This window comes from Elgaria multicarinata, chromosome 10, assembly GCF_023053635.1.
Source record: "Elgaria multicarinata webbii isolate HBS135686 ecotype San Diego chromosome 10, rElgMul1.1.pri, whole genome shotgun sequence".
NCBI lineage: Eukaryota > Metazoa > Chordata > Lepidosauria > Squamata > Anguidae > Elgaria > Elgaria multicarinata.
Window position 1 is genome coordinate 19351086 of NC_086180.1, and position 23884 is coordinate 19374969.

The 23884-nt window shown below is 43.5% G+C and overlaps 1 protein-coding gene across 10 annotated transcripts in view; it reads left to right on the plus strand.

Annotated features, from left to right (window-relative positions):
* HERC3 (HECT and RLD domain containing E3 ubiquitin protein ligase 3) overlaps positions 1-23884 on the plus strand; it is a 64790-nt gene that overhangs the window by 14672 nt on the left and 26234 nt on the right. For 9 of the 10 annotated variants that reach the window (XR_010025926.1, XR_010025927.1, XM_063136231.1 and 6 more), the window contains 13 exons: positions 4197-4356; positions 4578-4654; positions 5108-5329; positions 6507-6598; positions 7490-7620; positions 8458-8618; positions 11812-11888; positions 12615-12739; positions 13606-13668; positions 16390-16501; positions 18829-19018; positions 21344-21507; positions 22454-22567. Coding sequence is in view for 8 of the 10 variants with exons in the window: in XM_063136224.1 (XP_062992294.1) it covers positions 4197-4356; positions 4578-4654; positions 5108-5329; positions 6507-6598; positions 7490-7620; positions 8458-8618; positions 11812-11888; positions 12615-12739; positions 13606-13668; positions 16390-16501; positions 18829-19018; positions 21344-21507; positions 22454-22567 (1688 nt within the window). In the remaining 2 variants the exon portion in view is untranslated. The remainder of the gene's footprint in view (positions 1-4196; positions 4357-4577; positions 4655-5107; positions 5330-6506; positions 6599-7489; positions 7621-8457; positions 8619-11811; positions 11889-12614; positions 12740-13605; positions 13669-16389; positions 16502-18828; positions 19019-21343; positions 21508-22453; positions 22568-23884) is intronic. The other variant, XM_063136229.1, reaches the window with a different exon arrangement.

Below are 23884 nucleotides of genomic sequence, written 5' to 3' on the forward strand. Positions count from 1 at the left end.
CTCCTGCAATGGATGAATGAAGGCCAACAGCTTATTCATTGCTGGAGTCCCAAAAAACTGGTGGGGGAACCAATAGCTCCCTTTGTAGAGTCCTACATTGCTGAAGCTCTAAGTGTATTTGATGACCAAAAAGGGTTTCTATAGGCTATCTAAAGACAGTCATTTGTCAGGTGAAGAAGAAAGAGGTGCATTGTACGATACCTGAGACTTCTATGCCCTCATCTGTCTTGACTGTCTCTGGCATATATGGTGCTGCTGCAAAGAACAGCTTGAGACCCAGACTTCCTTTGACCAAGGGTGCTATGAGGGGCAGTGTTGTAGATCTGCCATAGGAACATGGGAAGCTGCCTTATACTGAGTCAGTTTTGGTCCTTCTAGCCCTATACTGTTGACACTGAATGGGTTTCAGGCAGGAGTTTTTTCAGCCCTACCTGGAGATGCCAAGGATTGAACTGGGAGCCTTCTGCGCGCAAAGCAGGTGCTCTACCACTGAGCTATGGCCTTCCCCCTAGTGAAACATCCAGTGAAACATCTACACACTCTGCTTTAGTCCTTCTGCAAATGCATCCTAGCAAGTGTAATTAAGATAAAGAGAAGCATGTTGTAGTTCAGCGGCTAGGAAGGAAATCAACTGAATGATTTATGAATTGGAGGACTGTCCTCATTTTACTTGTCTTTGCTCTTCTTAAAGAGCTGAAATCTCTTCCATCCTGGAATTTTCATTGAAAGCCTTCAGGTCTTCCTGTGGAAATTGTATTTCTCCTGCCCCGCCCTGCCCCACCCCCTGCCTGCATCAAAGGAACAGGCTGCTAGATGTAAAAGGACATTCCATCTGGAAAGGAATTAACCCATCTGCTTGTGAATCATCACTAGCTATGTCACTGCTTAAAATGGGAAACAGAGGCTGTTCTCCTGATCAGTTATCTTCAGTTTCACAAGCTTTTAAGAGCAATGTCAACCTCTTAGCTGAGCACCATCTGTGCAGAAGCCTTTCCCTGCTTCCTGGTCTGCTCCGGGCATGCTGAGAACCTCCTTTTTGGAATCAGGGGTAACTCAGTATTAAAACATGTACTTTATATGCTGAAGGTTCTTACCTCCAGTTCAAACATCTTTAGACTGAATCCTTCGAGAACTGCTGCCAGTCATAGTAGTCGGAATTGGTAACACTATCACTGTCGACTTTACTCCTGGTTGCTGTATAGATTAAATAGATTAAATTATTTGCTGTCCTAGAGGGCAGTTGTAATGGGATTAAGGCACGGGAGGATAAATTTTGGTTGAGCATTAGGAGAAACGTCTAGAAGCCATCTTGATGGGAGGAACAGTTTTCTACAGTGGAGCCAATGAACTAGCAGGGTAGTGGGCTCTCCCTCCTTCCCTCCCTGGAGGCCTTTAAGCAGAAGTTGGAGAGCAGGAGGGGCGCTAGCTTTGAATTTCCTACATCTACATCCTGGGTCCAGCTCCAGCTGAGAGCCCCCTCCCTCCTGCTACCAACTGTCCCTGGAGAGGCCACCAGTGAGGGAGGAAGCAGCAGCCAGGCACCTCTCCACCATGCCTGGGTCCAGCTCCAGCTGAGAGCCCCCTCCCTCCTGCTACCAACTGTCCCTGGAGAGGCCACCAGTGAGGGAGGAAGCAGCAGCCAGGCACCTCTCCACCGTGCCTGGGTCCAGCTCCAGCTGAGAGCCCCCTCCCTCCTGCTGTCACCTGTAACTGCTGAACTTTCCAACTAAGATTGTAGTGCCTGAATTTCCTTTCCTTTCCCCCCTCCTCCTCCTCCCTCCCAATCCCCTTTCCTTTTGTGTCATGTCTTTTAGATTGTAAGCCTGTGGGCAGGGACTGTCAAGAAATACCTTTGTAAGCCGCCATGAGAGCCTTTTTTGGCTGAATGGCGGCATAAAAATCCTTAAATAAATAAATAAATAATGGGGTTCATCTCTATGATTTTCAAATGTAGCCTGTTTCTTGAAATATATTACAGAAATTAACAGTCCCTAGGGTAGCGCTTTTTTGTTTTTTTGTGTGAGGATTGTTTAAATATGGGGTGGGCAACTGTGGTCTTCTAGATCAGTGGTTCCCAAAGTGGGCGGTAATTCCCCCTTGGGGGCGGTGAGATTGCATAGGGGGCGTTAAGAGGCAAGGAGGCGGCAGGGGGGCGCTAAGAGGCGAAGGGGCGGCAGGGGGTGCTCAAGGTGGTCTTTTCCGTACCAGGAGTTTTGGTTACAGAAGGAAATTTCTGATCGTTATCCTGCACTATGGAGAGTGGTTCAGAAGCTCCTGGTTGCATTTCCAACATCATATTTGGTGGAATGTGGTTTTAGTGTGGTCTACCTACTTCTCTCTAAGCAAAGAAATCGACTCCAGATTACTAAACGTGGTGATTTAAGACTCATGTTAAGTGACTTTAAACCAGACATTGGGAAACTGGTATCACTTCATCAAGCCCATCCATCACATTAAGAATTTACAGAATAGTGAGGTACTCTACCCTAGTTACTAAATGTGATATCTAATATTCTTGCTAACTGACTATCGGAATTTGAAAAAATGATAGCACTGGATCAAGTTCATCAATTATGTTTAATTGAATAAACTAAAAAAATGTAATTGGATTTTGAATAAATATTCAATTAATTGTTACCGTTTTGAATTTTATTGTTATCATCTTCCTCAGTGGATCGTTGAAAACCGCTATTCTGAATAATGATTTTTATAGTTTAGGGTAGGGGGCACTGGGCATGAGTTTGTGGAACCAAGGGGGCGGTGATCTGAAAAAGTTTGGGAACCACTGTTCTAGATGTTTGGGCCTAAAACTCCCATCATGCCCCACCATTGGCAATGCTGGCTAGAGTTGATAGGACCTGTAGGACAAAACATCTGGTGGGCCACCCCTAAAAAAATGGTTGATACCTTGGTTATGAAGCTTTCTCTCAAGAGCCATTCCTCCTCATGCATAACTGACTTAGTTATCATTTTATAAATGCTTTTATCTTTTTATAAAGCGACAATGTGCTTTGTGTGATATGCTGATCATATATTCTCACTCTTTCACACACACACACACAGGGTGCAATCCTATACGTATTTACACAGAAAAACGTCCCCCAATTCCCAGCATTCCCCAGCCAGCATGCATAGGATTGTGCCTTCAATATAGTTCCAGAACAGTTTGTACACACAAAGCTGTGATCAAACATGTAAAACACAGCCAGAGTATGGCTGCTACTGAGAACTCTTTTACACATCCAAAGGGGAATTTTGGACTTGTGTTTCCTGAACGGTCCTTCTTCATGCCACATGACAACCCACTTTCAAATCTGAGGGGAATTTCCAAGCAGTCTGTAATAAAGCATAAAGGTTCTGAGGAAAAACGGTTGCCCCACTGAACATGGCCTGAAGTAGCTCTTTGGTTCCTGGCTAAATGATATATAGGCTCAGTTCAGACAACACGTTTCTTAACAGTGGTTTTAGAACCCCATGGTGGAGTTTTTACACCACTGTTAAGAAAAGTGTTGTTTGGTGGGAAAACTCCATGCAATGGGGGAGGTTTTTTTTAGAAAAAACACTCCTCGCAGAATATCCATGCTGTGCAGAGGAAAGTTCCTGCACAACCGTTGTGTGGCGGGCTCTGTGGAGTTCTCTATTGAGTTGAGTTGACTTTTCCCACTGGCTACAGAGTTCCCTGGCAAGAGTGGTGAAAGGAGAGAGTGCAGCTTTAGGAGAGCCGCCGGGATTGGTTTTTTGCAGCAATGGCTGATGGGATACCATCAGAAGAACCAGGGGAAGAGAGAGGGCAGAGGAACTGTCAATCAAACATCACAATGGATTTTACTCAACTCTGCGGTAGCCCACAATCACACAACAGTAGAGTTAGAACATGTTGTGTGGGACATACCTCCTAAAAACTCAACCGTTGAGTGGAGTTTTCACACTGCATTGACTAACATGTTGTCTGAACTGAGCCATATGCTCACATGGAGTTACAACCTCTTCTATGTTAAAGCAATTGACCAGGTTGCTTCTCACCAGCCTCGGTATTGTTTCAAGAGAGACAAAAGTTAAAATGACTTTTTTTTTTAATGAGAGTTTCAAACTCCACCTCTTCCCCTTTGCAGTTTGCTTTGAATAATAGAAACTGGGGAACAGGTGTTCTGCTTTACTTAGTGTACGCAGGCAACGTTTTTCTTATCTTTCTTCAGAACAAATCGATGCTCTGGCTGATCAACACATTATCCATGTCGCCTGTGGAGAGTCCCACAGCCTGGCCCTCAGTGACCAAGGCCAGCTCTTTTCCTGGGGCGCAGGCAGCGATGGCCAGCTCGGTCTCACCACAACTGAAGACTGCGTGGCAGTACCAAGGTAACCATAACAACAGATCCACTTCTCGGTTGTCTACACTGAACTGCAATTTTTTTTTTTAAAAAAAGCAAGCCATTAATATAACCTTGTCTTCATAAGTTATAAAACCTAGATGGAGAGCTTCGGCTATTGTGCGGTATAAAAATGTAATAAATAAATAAATACTTTGTATTTCTCCTGTTTCTTTTTTAATATGGGGTGTGTGTTTTTTGGTTCTTTAGGATAATAAAGAAGCTGAACCAAGAGATGATACTTCAAGTCTCCTGTGGCAACTGTCATTGTCTAGCTCTTGCGGCTGGTATGGTAATATTAATGTATAGTGTATAATAGTTAAGCAATTCTTACTAGGGCCGGAACGCTAGTTTGAATTTTGAGATGGTCTCTCAAATTCATCAAAGCATTGCATGTATATTATCTGAGTAATTCTCATAACAACCCTGTAAGATAGATTGGTTTTACTATCCCTATTTATCCTATATTGCAATGAAAAGCTGAGGCTGAGAGAGAATTGTTTGTCTTTGGCCACATGGTAAATTCATAGCTGTGGTGGGATTTGAATCGGGGACTTCCCAGTATACCCTCTAATAGTACCTAACATAAGGATGCAGTGTGTGTATGTGTGTATGTCTCGTCCCCCCATCCCTTCAGCCTCCCACAGCAGAATGATCTTGTGTCAATATGCTCCTGATCTATAACAAGGAATTTGCTTTTCTGACCTCTGTTGCCTGTGTCTCTCCTTTTTTCCTCCCAGACGGACAGTTCTTTGCGTGGGGGCAGAACAACCATGGGCAGCTTGGGCTGGGCAAGGAATTCCCCTCCCAAGCCAGTCCTCAGCGTGTCAAATCACTTGACGGCATCCCTTTGGCTCAGGTTGCTGCAGGAGGCGCGCATAGCTTTGCCTTGTCTCTCTCAGGAGCTGTATTTGGTTGGGGGAAGAATACCTCAGGACAGCTGGGACTGAGTGATGAACGAGGTACTTCTGCCTCTTTATGCATGGCAATAATGAGTCAAGAAATGGAACAGCTCCTTGCTCTTATGCGAGCTCATGCATGAGCCCCTCATGCGATAAGATGTGGTTCAACAGTTGGAGGGGTCTCAGGGCTGAATCTCCCCCCCCACACACACACACATGAGAAGATTGCTATAATCTCCCACCCACCCACCTCCTGTTACTGTGAAAAACCTCAGCAGTTGAGAAGGGAAGTTAAGTGAGAGAAAAATCATGAGGAGAGCACTGTTCCTTCTCTTTCCCATCACACCTTTCTGTATGTTTCCTCACAGGTCTAGTTCAGCCATTTAAAATGCCCCCACAGATTCAGTGGCATGGCAGGAGTAACATTTGGCCTAGCATGACAATGTTGACAGTTGGTGCCTTCCTGGTGGGGTTCGATTTGAGGAGGGCTGCTGAAACTTTATTTATTTATTCAATTTAGACCCTGCCTATCTGCAAAATACCCTAGGCGGTATTTGCTGTGGTATTCACCTGCTGAGAAGCAACGGCCTTGTACTTGTATCGGCCTTGTACCATCCACAGGGATGCTCAATCATGGAGGATTTTCAGTCTCTGAACTGGGCCTCAGTTTGTATTCCGCCCATCCCCATTTTATTGTTCAAACTGGTTTATGTAGCTTTATAGGAAGATCGGCACACAGATCAGGGTGTATTTCGCAGGGGGTGACCATTTATGGTTGTCCTTGGTAAAATCGCATTTCTTTACCGGTGCTTCTTTTGACCCTCATTACTTCCTCATTCTTCCCGGAGGGAAAAGAGGAAGTAAACAAAGACCATGTGGCCCATTCAGAGGCTGTTTTTTTTTTTTTTTATCACGCCGCTTTTCCTGCACGTTGCAGGGGATCACAGCCTATTCCATTTTAAAAAAATAAGTTGGATTAAAAGGGGTCTATATTGCTGTGGAAAAATGAGCAGAATAAATAAATAAAAACAGTGAAGTGCTGCATAGCCTACGTTAATTTGGTTAAATCCAATTCTGTAATTGTTGATTTAAAAAATTACAATAATCTACACAATCAGTTTTGTGAGTGAAGTTACAGAGTCTGAGAAACAAGGTTTGCCCAGAGCAGCCCAGCATCTTTTTAAATATTTCACTACCTTATATCTGTGATGCATTTATTTTCTACCCTCTAATGCAGACCGGGAGTCTCCGTGCCACGTGAAGCTCTTAAGGACTCAAAAGGTTGTCTATATCAGTTGTGGAAATGACCACACTGCTGTCCTGACAAAGGTAAAGAAATATTCTGCGTGAGCTTTCGCTCATTTCTTTCAGCAGCCATGCTTCCTCTTGAAAGACACTAATAATTATTATATAATGAAGGCAAATACCTCAGAGTGCATTTCCCTCACAGCTGAGCAACTGAATGCGCTATCCCTTGGGTGTGTGCCATCTGGCTGCAACAACTTGTTATTTTTAATTTGTCAATTAGCTCTAAAAATGTCATCGTTTGTAACCTCTGTCTGACTTAGTTCTTCTTATGTCCCCCACAAAGACATTGGTTTGAGTGTGGGTATCTCAGTGTAATGCTTCCCTACCTCAAAACAAAACAAAAAAATGCTCCTTGCAAGAAAAATAAATAAATCACTGGAAGCTGACCAGTTAGAATCTTTCTCCCCAATGTACTAGGTTCTTAAACTTAAAACTGCAAGTAGAAGAAAACATTTTTCAATCTTCCCTCAGATAGGACTCCCCACGTGTAAATTTTTAAAAAATATCTAAGTGAGAAAGATATTACTCCAGCCAGTTCCATGATGTGCTTGGTTTTTTTTGTTTTGTTCTTACTTACAGGGAGTTCTTTTAGATAGGGAAACACTAACATTTAGATTTCTCCTACTTTCATTCTGAAGTGGTACAGTCCATTCTTGACTAGACTGTACACCCTCATTCCTATCTCATTCTGCTGTATGTGTAGGCCAGGCCTATCTGCCTACGCTAGGGCAAGGGTGGGAGAAATTTGTGTACAACCGGACGTGTGGTTGACATTTCTGTTGCAAGTAGTGGTTGGGCTGAAGAAGCAAGCAGCATTAAGTAGCTTGTCTCTACAGCCAAACAGGCAACTGAATTAGTTGTGAGAGCCTGCTCTTCTCGAAGTGGAAATGTTGTATCTGCTTTGCTCACCAGAGTGGAGGGGTGTTCACCTTTGGTGCAGGTTCCTGTGGCCAACTTGGCCATGATTCCTTGAATGATGAAGTCAACCCCAGAAGGGTTCTGGAGCTGATGGGCAGTGAGGTGTCCCAGATTGCTTGTGGGAGGTGAGTGATCTTATGTGCTCCTCCTTTGCCAGTGTGGGTGGACGTCAGTGTGTGTTTGGACAATAACAAACTGGTAATTGAAATACTTGGAACCAAGTGTCAAGCTGTCAGAGTAAGAAAATGGTGTTGCATACGCTTTCCTATATGTTGTATATTCTCCGTATACGAAGTTGCTCTTAATTTGGATGGCTATTTCTGAAAGCTTTTGTAGCAAAAGTTTTGGACATAAGAACATAAGAAGAGCCCTGCTGGATCAGACCAAAGGTCCATCTAGTCCGGCACTCTGTTCACACAGTGGCCCACCAGCTGTCGGCCAGGGACCAACAAAGCAGGACATGGTGCAACAGCACCCTCCCACCCATGTTCCCCAGCCACTAGTGTGCACAGGCTTACTGCCTCAAATACTGGAGATAGCACACGAATACTGGAGATAGGACGCGTAGAGACATCCGTGGAAGCTGCAGATTCAGATCTCAGCACAATCTTGGTATTGTACGCATATTTCAAAGCACATCTTCACAGCCATGTCAGCCAGATACATTTCCCCCCAAAATAATAACAGTCTGCTGAAGAAACAAGGATAGTTTGAAGGCTTGTGAACCGTCCAGAGAGCTCCGGCTATTGGGCGGTATAGAAATGTAATAAATAAATAAATACATAAATAAATAGGTAGAATGGGGGCAGGGTGGGCGGAGAGAGGAAATGGCTGGGCTCTTTTCTGTTCAAATTTACACGGACTATATCGTAGCCTCCTTTTTAAAAAAAACTATACACAGGGAAAAAATAGATGTTAAGCCTCTCACACGCTTTGTAACATTTTGGTTTTGTTATTTACAGACAGCACACTCTTGCCTTCGTGCCTTCTTCAGGGATTATCTATGCATTTGGCTGTGGAACCAGAGGCCAGCTGGGAACTGGGCACGCCGGCAATCTTAAATGCCCTTTCCCAGTCAAAGGTCAATGGGCAGCTCATAATGAGCAATTCTCTGCTAGAGCAGGTAAGGGTGACTAGAAAAGAACAGCAACGTTGAGATTTTCAATCGTTCACGCTTAATAAAGTGGGAGCAGGTGAAAGCTTATTGACATATGTTAAAGAAATTGCGGACTGACCAAGTAACAAATGAGGATTTACTGCATAGGGTAAGCAAACAAACAGAATTAATAAATACCATTGAAAGAAGAAAATTACAATATCTTTGTTGTATTATTTGAGGAGGAAAATATGCCATACTCCAGCTTATTGTACTAGGGAAAACTGAAGGAAAAGGATCAGTGGCTAAAGAGCTTGAGGGAATGTTATAGCTATACGATTAGGGCAGAAGAGGCATCAAAAACAAAAGAAGCTGTAATAAGGGAAGGCACCTAAAGAAGAGGAAGAGAAAGAAGGAAGAGAAGGGAGGGAGGAGAGATAGAGAGAGAGGGAGGAGGAGAAGGAGGAGCAGGAGCAAGAAGGTGACTGAAACGGTGAGGCTGCAAGTAAACCTGAATATGAAGCTCTGGTCTATGTCCCATTCTGTAGTTACCTCAGGCTCACAGGGCATCTGATAGAGTCAGATCTGAGCAAGGAGAGTCCAGTTGAGGTAGAACAGTTAGGTCTATGCAGGTAAGATTGTGTCAGGTAAGTAAAGTGGTCAAGGTAAGTGCATCAGGCACATAGCAAGCTAAGTATAGATAGACAACTTTTTGTGTAAAGGGCAGCTGCCTCAGGACCATGGACTGCTCAAAGTCAGCTTTTGCTGGCTGGAGTTCCATCCTACTAGAAGCACAGGAAGATGTTGTCTTAGCAGCAAGCTAGAGCCAACAGAAACCTTGCAAAGGCAGCCAGGATCTGTAGTATGGTCAGCTCCAGCCCCTCTGGTGGAGCTGGTTGGACTGTTAAAGGGCCCTCACTTGATTTTGTAGTCTCATACATGTGTGAGAGTGGGACAATGGAGGTTCTGCCAGGGGTTCCTCCTCTCCCTCAAAGGATGATGACAAGTCCGTGTCTTTGAGACCTGGGCTCCTGAATACTGGATTGACTGTCCTTCTCCTGGAAGACTAGTCTGGATCCTCATGTTCATCAGAGTATTCTACTGTACCTTGTAGAGGGTTGCTACACTGGAGAGAGTGCTTATAAACTAGAATTCCCCTCCTTCCTCATCCCTTAGGTGGCTTAGGTGGTAGTTTTCATGTTTTACATATGTCAGCACTGTTTTGTGTTTTTGGCTCCCTTCATCAAAGTGCGTGGTAAAATTGGCATGAGAACACCCTATAATTTGAGATGGTAAACATTAATTTTGGCCCCTTGAACTTTCCTGAAAGGAGGCTGGCTTCTCTGAGAACATTCAGTTCTCATTAGTAGGTCATAGTGTAGCAATTTCATGCTTCTCCCTTTGCCTCCCTCTTTTTGAGCTTGCCCACATGTATGCTTGAACCCAAGATAATAATAATAGTTTCCTTCTCCTCACACCTACCAGGTCTTAGGCAAGTCTTAATGGGCCCTCCTTGTCTACCTATGAGATGCCACTAACTCATCTGTAGGTTTAATGAATGGATTCAATTTTATTAGGCCAACTCTCATTTCCATCCATAATATTTTTTTTTAAAAAAAGTTTGTCACTGGGATGGAATGTTAGAATATTCACTTCTAAAGCATGACAGTATTGTGTGTTCAGGCTACTATTGTGCTATCATAATTTTCTCTCTGTGCTGACAAAAACATTCAGTATGGATGAAAAGGCTACTAAGAGGAGGGCTTTCTCTGTTGTAGCACCCCGGCTGTGGAACGAGCTCCCCAGAGTGGTTCTCTTGCCGCCTACATTGTTTTCCTTTCATCGCCAGCTGAAGACCTTTTTATTTTCTCAGTATTTTAACACCTAATTTAACTTAAATTTAAACTCTGCTGTTTTAATCTCATATTTTAACCTATATCAATTTTTGTTGTGTGGTTTTATCCTGGTCGTGCCTTTTATATTGTATTTTGTATTTGCGTTTTTAAATTGTTGGTTGTTTTATTATGCTCTTCATGGTTTTAATGTTTGTGAACCGCCCAGAGAGCTTTGGCAATTGGGCGGTGTAGAAATGAAATAAATAAATTAAATAAATAAATAAATAAAAAATCAGTCCTTGGAGTTCATGTGATTTTGACTCTTAGACCTGTACAGCTGGTGCAGGAAGCTTCAGGAACCTTGAGGGGAGCAGCAAGATGTTTTCTTCTGCTTCCTGTTCCTCCCCACATGTCTGTGGCAGCACTTCTACATTTGGGCACACCTGGTTGATGATGTTATCATGGACGGTTTCTTGCTCATTTTCTTGTGCATGTTTACGAACCTGTGGCACCATTTCAGTTGTGGTTGCTGGCGTCTTTCGTGTAGACGTTCAAGGGCCATGGCTCAGTGGTAGAGCCTGGGTTTTGCATGCAGATTATCCCAGGTACAATCCCTGGCACCTCAGGAGGCTGGGAAGATCCCTTGCTTGAAACCTTGGGGATCTGCTGCCAGACAACACCGAGCAAAATGGAGTCATAGTTCGATTTGGTATCATGCAGTTTCCTATGACTCTGCTTTGCTCTGGTCCACAGTATGTTAAATAAAATGGAGTCTTCAAGTGCCTAAGAAAGCATAACAAAAGAAGAGCCATGCTGGATCAGACTGAGGGTCCATCTAGTCCAGTACTCTGTTCACACAGTGGCCAACCAGCCATCGGCCAGGGACCAACAAAGCAGGACGTGGTGCAACAGCACCCTCCCACCCATGTTCCCCAGCAACTGGTGCACACAGGCTTAATGCCTGAGATACTGAAGGTAGCACATAACCATCAGGGCTAGTAGTCATTGATAGCCTTCTCCTCCAGGAATTTATCCAACCCCCTTTTAAAGCCATCCTAATTGGTGGCCATCACTACGTCTTGTGGTAGTGAGTTCCATAATTTAACTATGCGCTATGTGAAGCATGCTGCCTTTATGAAGGTAGGGAGATAACCCATTCGTTCACCGTTTTGGCGATAATAGGTAATGCAACCAAGAGAAAGCAATGGCACAAATGTATCTCAAATGAATGCATTTGGTCTTGGTCTTTGAGCTGTAATAGGCAGAGACGAACCGCAAAGGGTCACTCTGACCTGGTTTTCGTAATCCTGGTTTCCAGGGGTAAAAGGCGTAGGATGTTTGTGACTGCTGAGCCATAACTTATTGGTATCAATTTTCTTCAACAGATGCCTGTACGTATTACATTGTTAAACACATCTTCACTGGAGGAGACCAAACGTTTGTCCTTTGCTCTGAAACAGAGGTAATTTAAAGTTATATTAATTGCGGCTTGTGGGGGTGGGGGAGAATTCATATCTATTGGCTTTTGGTATGTTATTTGCCTAGTCTCTCTTCTATGCACAGTAGGATCCAGGCCTCAAGGTCCTGTACTTAATACAGTAGGATGCAGACTTTATAGCAGGGGTCACCAACTTTGGATGGTCAAGGGCCATTTTTTTACCCCTCCCCACCACCAGGTGCACTCCAACCTCCAGGATGCCACCAAATTTGCCCGTAGTGGCCAAAAGCTTGGTGGATTGCTACCGAAAATCTGCAGCAAGCCACTATGGAAGCCTAACATGGAAAATATCACTTTTTTTCGAGGCAAACTGGTGATGTTTGCTGCTGTGAATTTTCCAGGGTAAAGACTAATCCTGTGTTCACACAGACATGAAATCACCTAGTTTGGGCATTTACTTCTGCATGTAGTGAAGGAGCTAATTGAAAGTGGTAGCACAGTAATGCCCAAACGCTCCCTGAGCAAGGGGGTTCATGGAAATGATGTATAACCTCTGCATAGGTCATCCAGTATTATAAATGGTACGTGTGGCTTGTTTGGGGAGGGTGTTGCACATAGTAGGAACCCAGGCCAAACGACTTCCGTATAGCTGGAATTCCTTCATGCACATTCAAAAAGCAGCAGTGAAGCCTCTGACAGCTCTTCTAGCCACTTTGTGAAATCATCTCTGAAATCTACATCCTCTTACAGAATTCTCTGCCAGCTGACGATTTCCGGACCATAAATCAAAGTGACTACACCTGTTCAATTAATGATGATACGATAGACGTGTGGAGACAAAAGCTTTTAGAAAGGAACAATCCTAATTCAGTGAAGTATGTTCATTTTTGTTGTGTCTAACACGCTGTTTAGCATTTTGTTGTTGTAATTTGGTAAGAAATCGCCACACGCAGGTTCTGTGGTAGCACATTCTAATGTTTTTCTTGAGGCAAAGGTTTGTTTCCCAGCTGTAGTTTGTAAATCTCCAGCCGTTCGTTAAGTCTTCCTCTCATAGACTAAAGAACTGGCTGGTGTTTCTAAAATAGTTAGGGCCAGAGGGCATTCAAGAAGTCCCAAGCAATGGAGGTATGCCCTAAAAGAAATGAATACAAATGTCAGTTGCCTAGGAAAGCAGTGAAATTTTTGGTTGGTTTGTTCTTGATTTATTTGAAAGAAAAAAAAAATGTAGTACTGTCTTGAGTGTCAAAGGAAGAGAGTTCGATTTCCAGAAACATTTCAGGATCCTTAAGTAAGGGATAGTCAACAAATTACCCTAGCCATGTGAAAAAGCTTCTGGGTGATAACTGTTCCATGCCGGAGGCATAATAAATACAGAAAGCAGCTTGTATCACATGAAGTATTTCTGTCTTCTGAGGTTATCAGGAACATCTGGCAGTGGAGTTGAAGCTATCCTTGCAATGGATGGGGGTGCATGTGTGTAACCCATATGTGAGCTGCCCTATGTAATACTTTTGAGGTGTGGCACAATAGTTCCATGTAGCAACTATCCCACCCAGTTCCTATGTGGCTGGCATAACGTAGGGCAGGTCAACATGCTACTAGCTCACTAGGCTGAGAGCAAAGGCAACTGAACTCATTAGAGAAGAAGAACAGTAGATATTGTCTAAAAATATAAATAAAAGTGTGGTGCAGACTCATAACCAATTCCTAACTTTTGTCTGTTTTCCCCACCACTCTTAAGCAGTGAGGTTGTGCAGATCCTGTCTTCGGCTGCCTGCTGGAATGGCAGCTTCTTAGAAAAGAAGTAAGTAGTTTCAACCTGTACTAAGAAAAGCTTAGAAAACATTTCGTCTTGCAATAGCGAACCTTGATGGAGAAAATGCAAACTGTCAAGAACCGTGATTAGTAAGGTCAAGTTTAGGAATGGCTAAATCAGCGGCCATCAGTGTAGGATGTAGTGATGGCCTCCAATTTGGATGACTTTGAACCGGTTTAGACAAATCCATGGACCATAAGGCTATCAATGGCTACTAGTCCTAATGGCTATGTGCTATTTCCAGTATCAGAGGCAGTATGCTTATGTACACCAGCTTCTGGGGAACATGGGTGGGAGAGTGCTGTTGCACTCATGTCCTGCTTGTCGGTTTCCCATGAGCAGCTGGTTGACCACTGTGTGAGCAGAATGCTGCACTAGATGGCCTGATCCTGCATGGCTTTTCTTGTGTTCATATGACAGCTTTAAAAGGGAATGCTGGACTAGATGGACCCTTGGCCTGATCCAGCAAGGATCTTCTTATATTTGGATCAGTGAGAAGGTCTGATTGGATCTGTGGCTTCCTTACCCAAGAAGGTGGAGGCATAAACATCCAACCAGCTGGACAGAGTCCACCAGGAACGGCTTCTCTGTGCATCCTATTGAAATTAGTGAATGTGGCATGAGAATGTTGTAGTTGCAGACAAGAGAAGAGGCACTAGCTGAGCGGCTTATGTAAGATCTTTGCCGGTTGGTGCAGGCATAGAGTGGGGGGGGAAGCCCCTCCTTGCCTGAACATGCCTACTGTCAGAACCAATTCTTTGTGCAGACTCCTGTGCCATTGCCTGACAAGAGCCTACAGGAGCTTCCCAGCTTAGAAGAGGATTCCCAGCTTCCTTGTCTGTGTTGTTATGGCAATGGTAGCTATGCCGTCAGAGGCTATGTTTAGCTCTGTCTGTCCTGTGAGCTTTAGCAATAAACTGGCACATATGGTATGTGATTAAAATGGAACCACTTCCCTCCAAGCGAGCATCTGCTGTTCTCGCAGCCTCTGTAATTTAGCTAGGTAGGGTGTGCCGGGGAGGAATTCTAGGTTGGTATTTGGGACTGACATACTCATGAAAGTCCTATTTCACCTGCCAGATATTCTCGGCAGGTGAAAAATAAGGTGGGTGATGCAGCTCCTTAAGTGTGTTTAAGCCAAAGTTGAATTATTATTATTATTATTATTATTATTATTATTATTATTATTATTATTATTTAGTAAAATTGCTGGTCTTTTGTCTGCTCCAATTTATTAGTTTACTGGGTGTCCTCTTGCACTAGGTTGTGTTTTATTCCATCAGGAATCACAAGAAAAGCCGTAATGGACAACGGGGTTCTACCCTTAAAGCCAGCCTAAGGATAATTTTAAATAAAAAATTAAATAAAAATAATGAAGACCAGAGATCCATCTTAACCCTACAGTTGTATGTGTCCATAAAGTCAACAAGCAGGGCATGAAAGTAAGAGCCACTGCTTGCTATCGTGGGCTCCTGAGCAATTGGTTTTCAGAGGCTCATTGGTTCTAGAGATCACTGTAGAGCAGGCTATGGTTTGATACAGTTAACATGGGGCAGTCAGATTATTCTACTTCATAATAAAATGTGGAAAGAGTACAAGAGCCTCAGGTGCCTAGCCTAGGGCATTTTATTTACTAGAAATAATTGCTATGCAGTGGGTGAGGAAATGTCTACTCTGTGAGATTTATAGCTGGCTTCTCAACACATAGAATCATAGAATAGTAGAGTTGGAAGGTGCCTATAAGGCCCTCGAGTCCAACCCCCTGCTCATTGCAGGCATCTACCTTAAAGCATCCCTGACAGGTGGTTGTCCAACTGCCTCTTGAATGCCTCTAGTGTGGGAGAGGCCACAACCTGCCTAGGTAATTGGTTCCATTGTCGTACTGCTCTAACAGTCGAGAAGTTTTTCCTGATATCCAGCTGGATTCTGCCTTCCTGTAACTTGGGCCCATTATTCCATGTCCTGCACTCTGGGATGATCATGTAGCTGATTCACCTGCCAAAGTTGGATAGAAACGTTTAAAGTGCAATCCTATGCAGGTTTTAGACTGAAAAAAAGTCCTACAACTCCCAGCATGGCTGGGGCATGCTGGGAGTTGTAGGCCTTTTTTCTGTCTAAACCTGCATAGGATTTCACCCTTAATGGAGTATCTCAGGCTATACGCATTTGGAGAAAAGAGCTGTAGTCATTTATAGGCAGCACCTAATGAAGCTCATCAAAAGGGGACATTTCTGGGTGCCCATAGAATTTGAATTCAGAAGCCAGCATACTAAATTGGGGAGTTCCATGTAGCCATTGTTAGACTTTGAAAATTAATTTTGAAGCTCAAGTGAGGGCAAAGTCTGGAGTTCCACAGAGGGGAACCACAAGCCTCTTATAGGTGCTTTAGGATGCAGTCCTATGCATGTTTAGAGAGAAACAAATCATACAACTCCAAGCGTGGCTGGCTAGGGAATGCTGGGAGTTTTAGGACTTTTTTTCTGTCTAAACGTGCACAGGATTATGCCCTTAGTTGCTTTTTGCATTTGCTGCTTCTGATAGGATTCCACGTCTACAGTTGCATTTAATCCTGCTATGACATTAGAACTTTAATCCCTCAAATGAAGTCTGCTTGAGGAACCCAAATAGTTTAATGGCAATGCCTGCCATCTCTCCTTTTAAAATAAATAAATAAATAAATAAACCTTTGTGTTTGTTTCTTTGTTTTAGAATAGATGAACATTTTAAAACGAGCCCCAAAATTCCGGGGATTGACCTGAATTCTACCAGAGTGATGTTTGATAAGCTAATGATGTCTCAACATTCCATCTTGCTTGACCAGGTACAGACCTCCAGGATTAACTTTAAAAGAAATGTTTGCTTTTTGCAGGGCTTTTAGGAGGAGTTGATTCTTTAAACCACAGGTATGAAGACGAAACCTTGCATAGAGTAAATCAACCTTTTCCACCCTGGTGTCCTTCAGATGTCTTGGACTTCAGTCATCAAGGCCAATGGCTTTTTGGTAGGGAGACCATATGGAAAAGGAGGACAGTATCTTTAACTGTTGCGTAGAAAAGGCCATTTCAAGTGGTGTCATTTGTATGCGTGCAGCACCTGGTGAAATTCCCTCTTCATCACAACAGTTAAAGCTGCAGGAGCCCTGCCCTCTTTAGCTAGAGTGACCAGTTACAAAAGAGGGGGGCAGGGCTCTTGCAGCTTTAACTGTTGTGATGAAAAGGGAATTTTACCAGGTGCTGCATGCATACAAATTATACCACCTGAAATTGCCTTTTCTATACTACTGGTGATTACTCATATCCAAGTAAGATTGTCTTCTGAGTAAAATTGTCTTCCAAGATTGTCTTCCAAAGTTAGAGAGACTTTAACGGTGGGTCCGCAGATGACTGTAAAGGCCGATCCTGGATCCACACAGTTTCCCACAGTGAGGACACAGGTTGCCAGATGGAAGGTGGTCACGGTGAGGGTTTGCTTAGAGAATTTTCTGCTTAGCTCGTTTATCCCTTTCACCCTGTCTACGTTCTTCTTAGAAATCCGTAACATCTTTGGTGACAGCTGACCTCCAATTGGGACACTCCTGGGCCAAGTCTTCCCAGTTCTCGATACTCATTTTACGTTTCTTCAGATTAACTTTAAGAACGTCCTTAAACCTCTTTTGCTGACCTCCGAGGTTACGTTTTCCATCCTTAAATTGGGAGTAGAGCAGCTGTTTTGGAATGTGGTAATCAGGCATTCGGACAATATGCCCAGTACAACTGTTAAAAATACAGGAGTCCCGTCCTCCTTTCCATGTGGTCACCCTATTTTAGGAGAAGTAGTCAAAGACATATGGAGGACACTTGGTTGGGAAGGCTGAAGTTAAGCTTCAAAGCTACAATCTATCCATGGATTTGAATTGAACTGTCCTGAGGACTCGTTTTAGCAAAAAACAACTGTATGCAATGGGAGAATTATGTTTCATGTCCAACACATTTCTGAAACCTGGCAGCTGCTTTTCCTGATGACATTGAAATTTTAAACCAGAAAGTTTGGGAACCACATTCCCCACACCCCCAAATTTGGAATATGGTATATCCTTATGAGTCAGTTCTAAACTCTCCCAAACTTGTGCCCAACTTGTCATTCTTTACCATAGCACTGCAGCCTTGCATGCCAGGTTTACCCCCTGCGTCCCCTGAATGTACCCTGCCAAGGGGGAAAAGAACTGCCTGTAGGGATAGTTGGTGTGATGGCATTCCTCTGGCATTGAAGCCCTCATGTTTAAGGGACAGGCACTGGTAGTTTCCTCCCAGCATGCTCAGGATTGGCACCAGGAAACCAGGGAAACAAACTATGAATGTTTGAGGCCTACAGAGGCAAGGTAATAAAGTCAGGCCTTAGAGGTTTTTCTGTTGGGAGGGGATATCCCTGAGAAGAGTAGTTTCATTTCTTCGGTTAAGATTCCTTCCCTGGTTAAGTTTCGTTTCTTCATAGGTGGAACAGTACTTTCTGTTTTGGGGGAAGAGGGTATAAAAAGAGAGGAGAAAAGAGCCAGGGAAGACCATAGCATGAGGAAGGAGCAGAAAGAAGCAGTCTGGAGATGTCTAGGTGCAGCTTAGGGTGAAAGAACTTGCATTTTTGCAACTTTTATTTTCTTTTAATTCCTTTTGTATCACTCATTTCTATCGATTAAATGCTTCTATTGACTCACCCTACATCTACAGCCTAAACTGAAAGGGGAAGGTAAAAAGAAGGAAGGTGGGACTCTTAAGGAGGCAAGAGATCCTTAAAGAGTTGCTCAAGGGGTCCAGGACATGGAAGGAACCTTGAAACAAACATAACAGTGCCTGTGCTTTAACTGTGAGGCTTTGGTCACACAACCCTTTCAGCTTTGCTTGATCTGGTGAAAGTAATCCATCCCAACTAGGCTATGCACTTGTGCCAGCATGCCTTCTCTAGATCACAAATTCATCATGTCTTTGTAGAATTCCAAGGATGTGGGTTGAGTTGCCATTCTGGTGGCATGTTGAAATAGTCCTATGGCCAGTTTGTCTAGGTGGGATGACGTCCTGGTGCCAGAAGTGAGTTGAAGTGACGTGTAGGACCTATAAGCAACACAGAACTGTGGTCTGAACCTCATTATTATTTTCCTCTTCTTTTCCCCCTGCCCAGATCCTGAAGAGCTTCGAAAGCTTTTTGATCCCGCAGCTGCCCAGCTCCCCGCCAGATGTTGAAGCCATGAGAATCTATCTGATTCTCCCTGAATTCCCACCGTTTCAAGACTCAAAGTACTATGTAACCCTAACACTTCCATTGGCGATGGCCATATTGCGCCTGGACAGAAACCCCAGTAAAGTCTTAGGTACAAGATGCGCACCTCTTTTCTGAATGTTTTGCTTTCCTAGACTGCTTTGAGGAGAAAGTTATTCACAAAACGTATTTGTATCAGGTATCTGAAATGCCGGGGGATTCTGCCACTTAATCTTTATCCTTGGTAAATCTCCTGTCTGCCTGCCTGGCTCCTCCTGCTAAATCCCTTTGCCACTGTGGGCAAGAAAGGTCCCGTTAAAACGCTGAGAATGAAGAGAAGGGATTGCACTGTGTTTGGGGGAACTTGCTCTATTGCACTTCTTGCTAGGAACTGCACAGAGCACAGGTGGGGAATCTCATTCAGCCTCAGGGCTGAATGAGGTTTTGGAGAAGGTCTCAGTTGTGGGCAGATACCAGCATATTTGATTTGATTTGATTTATTGCATTTATATACCGCCCCATAGCCGAAGCTTTCTGGGCAGTTTACAAAAGTTAGCTTCAAGATCTTACTGCCAGTAACTAAGCCTTAATGGCATTTCAGCCTTTTAGAATGGGGAAAAGCTACATAAAAGCCGGGAACCCTGGAGGGCCGGCTTTGACTCCTTGGCCTGAGGTTCCCCACATCTGGCTTAGGGGAATACCACTGCTCTTACCTGCTGTGGAATGCCATTGCTTTGTGATATCAGCAGCCATCGCACCAATCCCCACCCTCATCTCAACCTTATTTGCATGACTAGCAATCTACACACTTTCTACAAGGAAAAGGGCAAAGAATGCTTCACAGGCCAAAAATGAATAGTCAATATTAAATGTGGGTGTTCAGTGGTGACCAAGGCAGGGTCTACATTACTCCTTTATAATGGTTTTGAAGTACACTGACCACTGTAGGGGCCCATGGCACATTCTATATACTGTTTTCAAATCGCTTTCAAAGTGTTATATCCTGCTTGGTGTAGATCTGCCTCAAGATCCAGTTCTCACCCACCTACTCAGCTACAAGTTATCTTTATGGCAACATTTCCTAATACATCCCCACTGTTGGGTGGGGTGAGCAAAATACTTACGCTGACATTCCCATGTGAGTCCAATAGAGGCCTGGCATGTTTACAATTATTTAGAATTGTATCGATGTTTTGACTTCTTAAAAGTGATAAATCCAAATACCCTCTTCATTCTTCTTCCCAGATTCCTTCCAAATTAACCTCCCTCCCCCCCCGGCTCCCCCTCCCCATAAAACTGAAGAAGAGTGAAAGACAAGGAGGAGGGGCGGGGGAAGAGTTCAAATATTTTTATTTGTCAACATGCAGTTATTGATAGGGGAGGGGCAGAGAGTAATGCGGCACTGAAAAATCAGTCTCCAGAATTGTTCAATGAAGTTTCCCTGAAATTTCTTATCCCTTTTAGGAATGGCTGCTTTCCCCTTGCAGCCTGGCCAATTATAACTGCAAGCCCTTGTTCAGCACCTGGGTCAGTTCATTGTAGTCAGATTATTCTCTTAGCCATTAGGGTGGCCCTTGGAAACCAATGTAACCTTGCTAATCCATCCCTCCATAATCCATGTTATTTGTTCTAATTTGCCTTATGTACTTTACTGCTGCTTATAGTTCCACTATCAATGGTCATATACAGGTAATTGCTTAAGGTGTCTTTAATATATTATGTACCAAAGCTGTCCAGTATACTTCAAGAACATCTGAACTATATAGTATTACGTAAAACCATCAATTAAAAACAATAAACAGTGGTTTTACGTAATACTATATAGTTCAGATGTTCTTGAAGTATACTGGACAGCTTTGGTACATAATATATTAAAGACACCTTAAGCAATTACCTGTATATGACCATTGGTAGTGGGACTATCATCAGTCTTTCCACCTCTTTTCCCCAGTTCACCGCTTTTAGTCGCAAGGGGTTAGGCTTAATTTCTTTTGCTTCTCTCTTTACTGCTGCTTAACAGAGATCCAATTCATATGCACACCTTTTGAAGCTGTTATGTGGGACTGCAGTGCCACACCGCAAGGTGACGATGTATGAAGTAGCTGCCCATGTGTTTTCAGCCACATCACTGTAGACCTTCATTTTCAAGCGTTAAACTCATGGGTGACATCTAAATTCAGCACTGCAGTCCTATGTGCACTTACTTGGGAGTATACTCTATCCATTTCCATGGGACTTACTTTACAGTAAGCCTAAGATTGGGGTGCACTTAAAATTAGGTTCCCACCTTCAAAGTGCACATTTAATTTTGGGATTTTAGTGAAGGGGAGGAAGGGGTAGCAGCCATGATCTGTGTTTTTAACTATAATATTTCCTTCAGCGGAATCTTAAGAATACTGAAACTAACGACTTCTTTTGCTTTGTGTAATCTGTTTAGAGAACTGGTGGTCTCAGGTATGCCCAGGATACTTCTTGAGGCTAGTAGATCTTTATAAAGGTGCTGTGGTTTACCTCTTGAATGGAAGAAAAACATTATTGATCCCTGTCTTGTACAGTAGTTACATCACAGCTGCACTGAGACTTCTGGAGAAACTTCATAAAGTAAGAAAACTCTTCTCTCTGTGTGCGTGTTGCCCTGTTCAGGTGTTCAGAACACCTTTGCGCAAGAGCTTTGTGATTACTTTATGTCTAGTCCTTATTTTTATTGATTTATTTATTACATTTATATACCGCCCCATAGCCGAAGCTCTCTGGGTGGTTTACAAAGATCTTAGACACACATTTCCTCTGGGAAAGTCCTGCAAGAGTTTCTAAAGTAAATGTTTTAAATTAAAGAGCATAAAAACTGCTAGGGAAGCTGAGAAGGTATACTGTAGGAGTTGAAAAGCTCTCTATTAATGACTGAATTAGTCCCTCTCCTTTTGTTGTTCTTACAACACTGAACATTTCACAGGCTATGAACACAGTGCTTGCTGCAGGATCTAATTTCTCTCTTAAGAACCCAATGTTTACATGGTATTGGAAACAATTTTTTTGCAGTGGTAAATACTTGATCACTTGCATCTCATCTAGTTTGGACTGAATGTCTGGAGGGAAATCTCCTGCACCACAGCTAAAATGGGTCAGAAGGTTCTGCTCCAAAAAGGTCTCTCTTCATCTCTGCACATTGGGTTTTATGTTTGCATCCGTGCCCGTATGTCAGGAATCCTGTGCATTCTGGGTTTGAATGATGTATATCTTAGTTTTGTGGTGCAGCCACGGTGGTTCAAGCCTTTGTATGTTTGGCTGTATATAAGCCCTTATACAAACATAACAGCTCCACTGCCTTCATTGCACTCATGTTCCAACCATCAGCAAGAAGGCAAGTTGTTTAATAATGCTGCTGCTATAACCATACTGTTCTCAATGGCATAGCTGTGCTGTTAGCTACACCTGTACGAGATATTGCTTCTGGCTGACTTTCCTTTCTGTTTTCATTATGGTCCAGTATGAAGAAACTGTTGATTGCATTTTTCTGTGGTTTTGTTTTTATTATTTTTCAAATCAGGTAAACCAGAAAGTTAAACATGTAGAATATGACAAGTTTTATATCCCAGAGATTTCCAGCCTGGTGGATATTCAGGAAGACTACTTGATGTGGTTCTTGCATCAAGCTGGAATGGTAAGAGATTTCATCTAAATGGGGTGGTTGGTTGGGAAGGTACAGTCCAGCGGTGAAACTGACATTTTACGCGCACACTCGTGTGTTTAACTGAACGCTGTCTAAATGCAAATCCTGCAGTTACAATACGTTTTTTCATGGCATTTATTTTTAACATGCACATTTAATCTGTTTCCAAGATTTGGATATCTGAGAAATGTGGGCTGTTTAGGGTTGATAGGACATGTGTATGCGAATGAAATCAAAGATAGATGGGATGTAAGTGGACAGTAGAGGCAAAGTGACAGATAATGGGTGCAAGGAGGGGCAGGGAATCGTATGGAGTCCCGAAGTTCATGTGGGACCTTAGTTTGGTTTCCGAGTTTTCCTCATAAGGGCTAGAAACTTTTTTACAAGTGTCTCTCAGTGCAATGTAGTCAGTATCTTATAGGTATAGATCCAAAGAACGGCCGAACAGACCTTAAGTGGTATGTTTCTTGAAGAGCAACCTTTGCCTGCACCCAGTGCTGCATGGCAGCTGAGGAGGGAAGAGGACTAGAGAGTGAACAAGGGGGATTGATGGGACTTGTAGTCCAAAGATGGGAGTTGAAGTCAAATAATTTGGAGAGTACTAGGCTGGGGAAGGCTGCACTAGGCAGTGAGCAGCTCCCAACTAGAGGAGAGGACAGAGTTGCGGAAGCTCTTTCCGCCTGGTGGGCGAAGCTGAAGGCGAATGGGGTAAAGGCAGAAGGGTAGGGCCCAAAATTTTAAAAGATCACAGCATACTTCAGCTTAAAGCTCTTACTGCCAATAAATAAACCATAGGAGCGGTATTTCATTCTTTTAGAATGAGGTGGAGGGGGGGGACTCCACAAAAGCTCCCCCAACCACCAGACGGTTGGGGAAAAGTGACCATCTGGGAACCAAATTGGATAACTGGTTTTGGTGGATGGGTTTGAGATTCCCCACCCTGCCTTAGGAAAAGGCCCTATAACTCGGTAGGAAAGAGCTCCAAACCAGCAAAATTGTTGAGATGCTGGCAAAATTCCCTGTCCTAAGAGGAGAGCACTGAGCCAAAGGCAGGGAGTGACTCAAGGGTGAGCGGAGTTGTGAGGGAGGTGAAAAATGTAGAAAGACTGGTCCATGAAGGAACGGGGGACCTGCAATAAAATGTAGCCAGCGCTTCTTTCCCACCAGTGCTGTGGGGGGATGCAGGGAGCTCGTCCTCCACAGCGTGGTCTTCTGTGGCTGTTCGTTTTGTGTGCGTGGACGTGCTGCAGTCTGGAAAGCATGAAAAGAAGACCTGCTGTGAAACCATCTATTTATTTTTTCATTTTA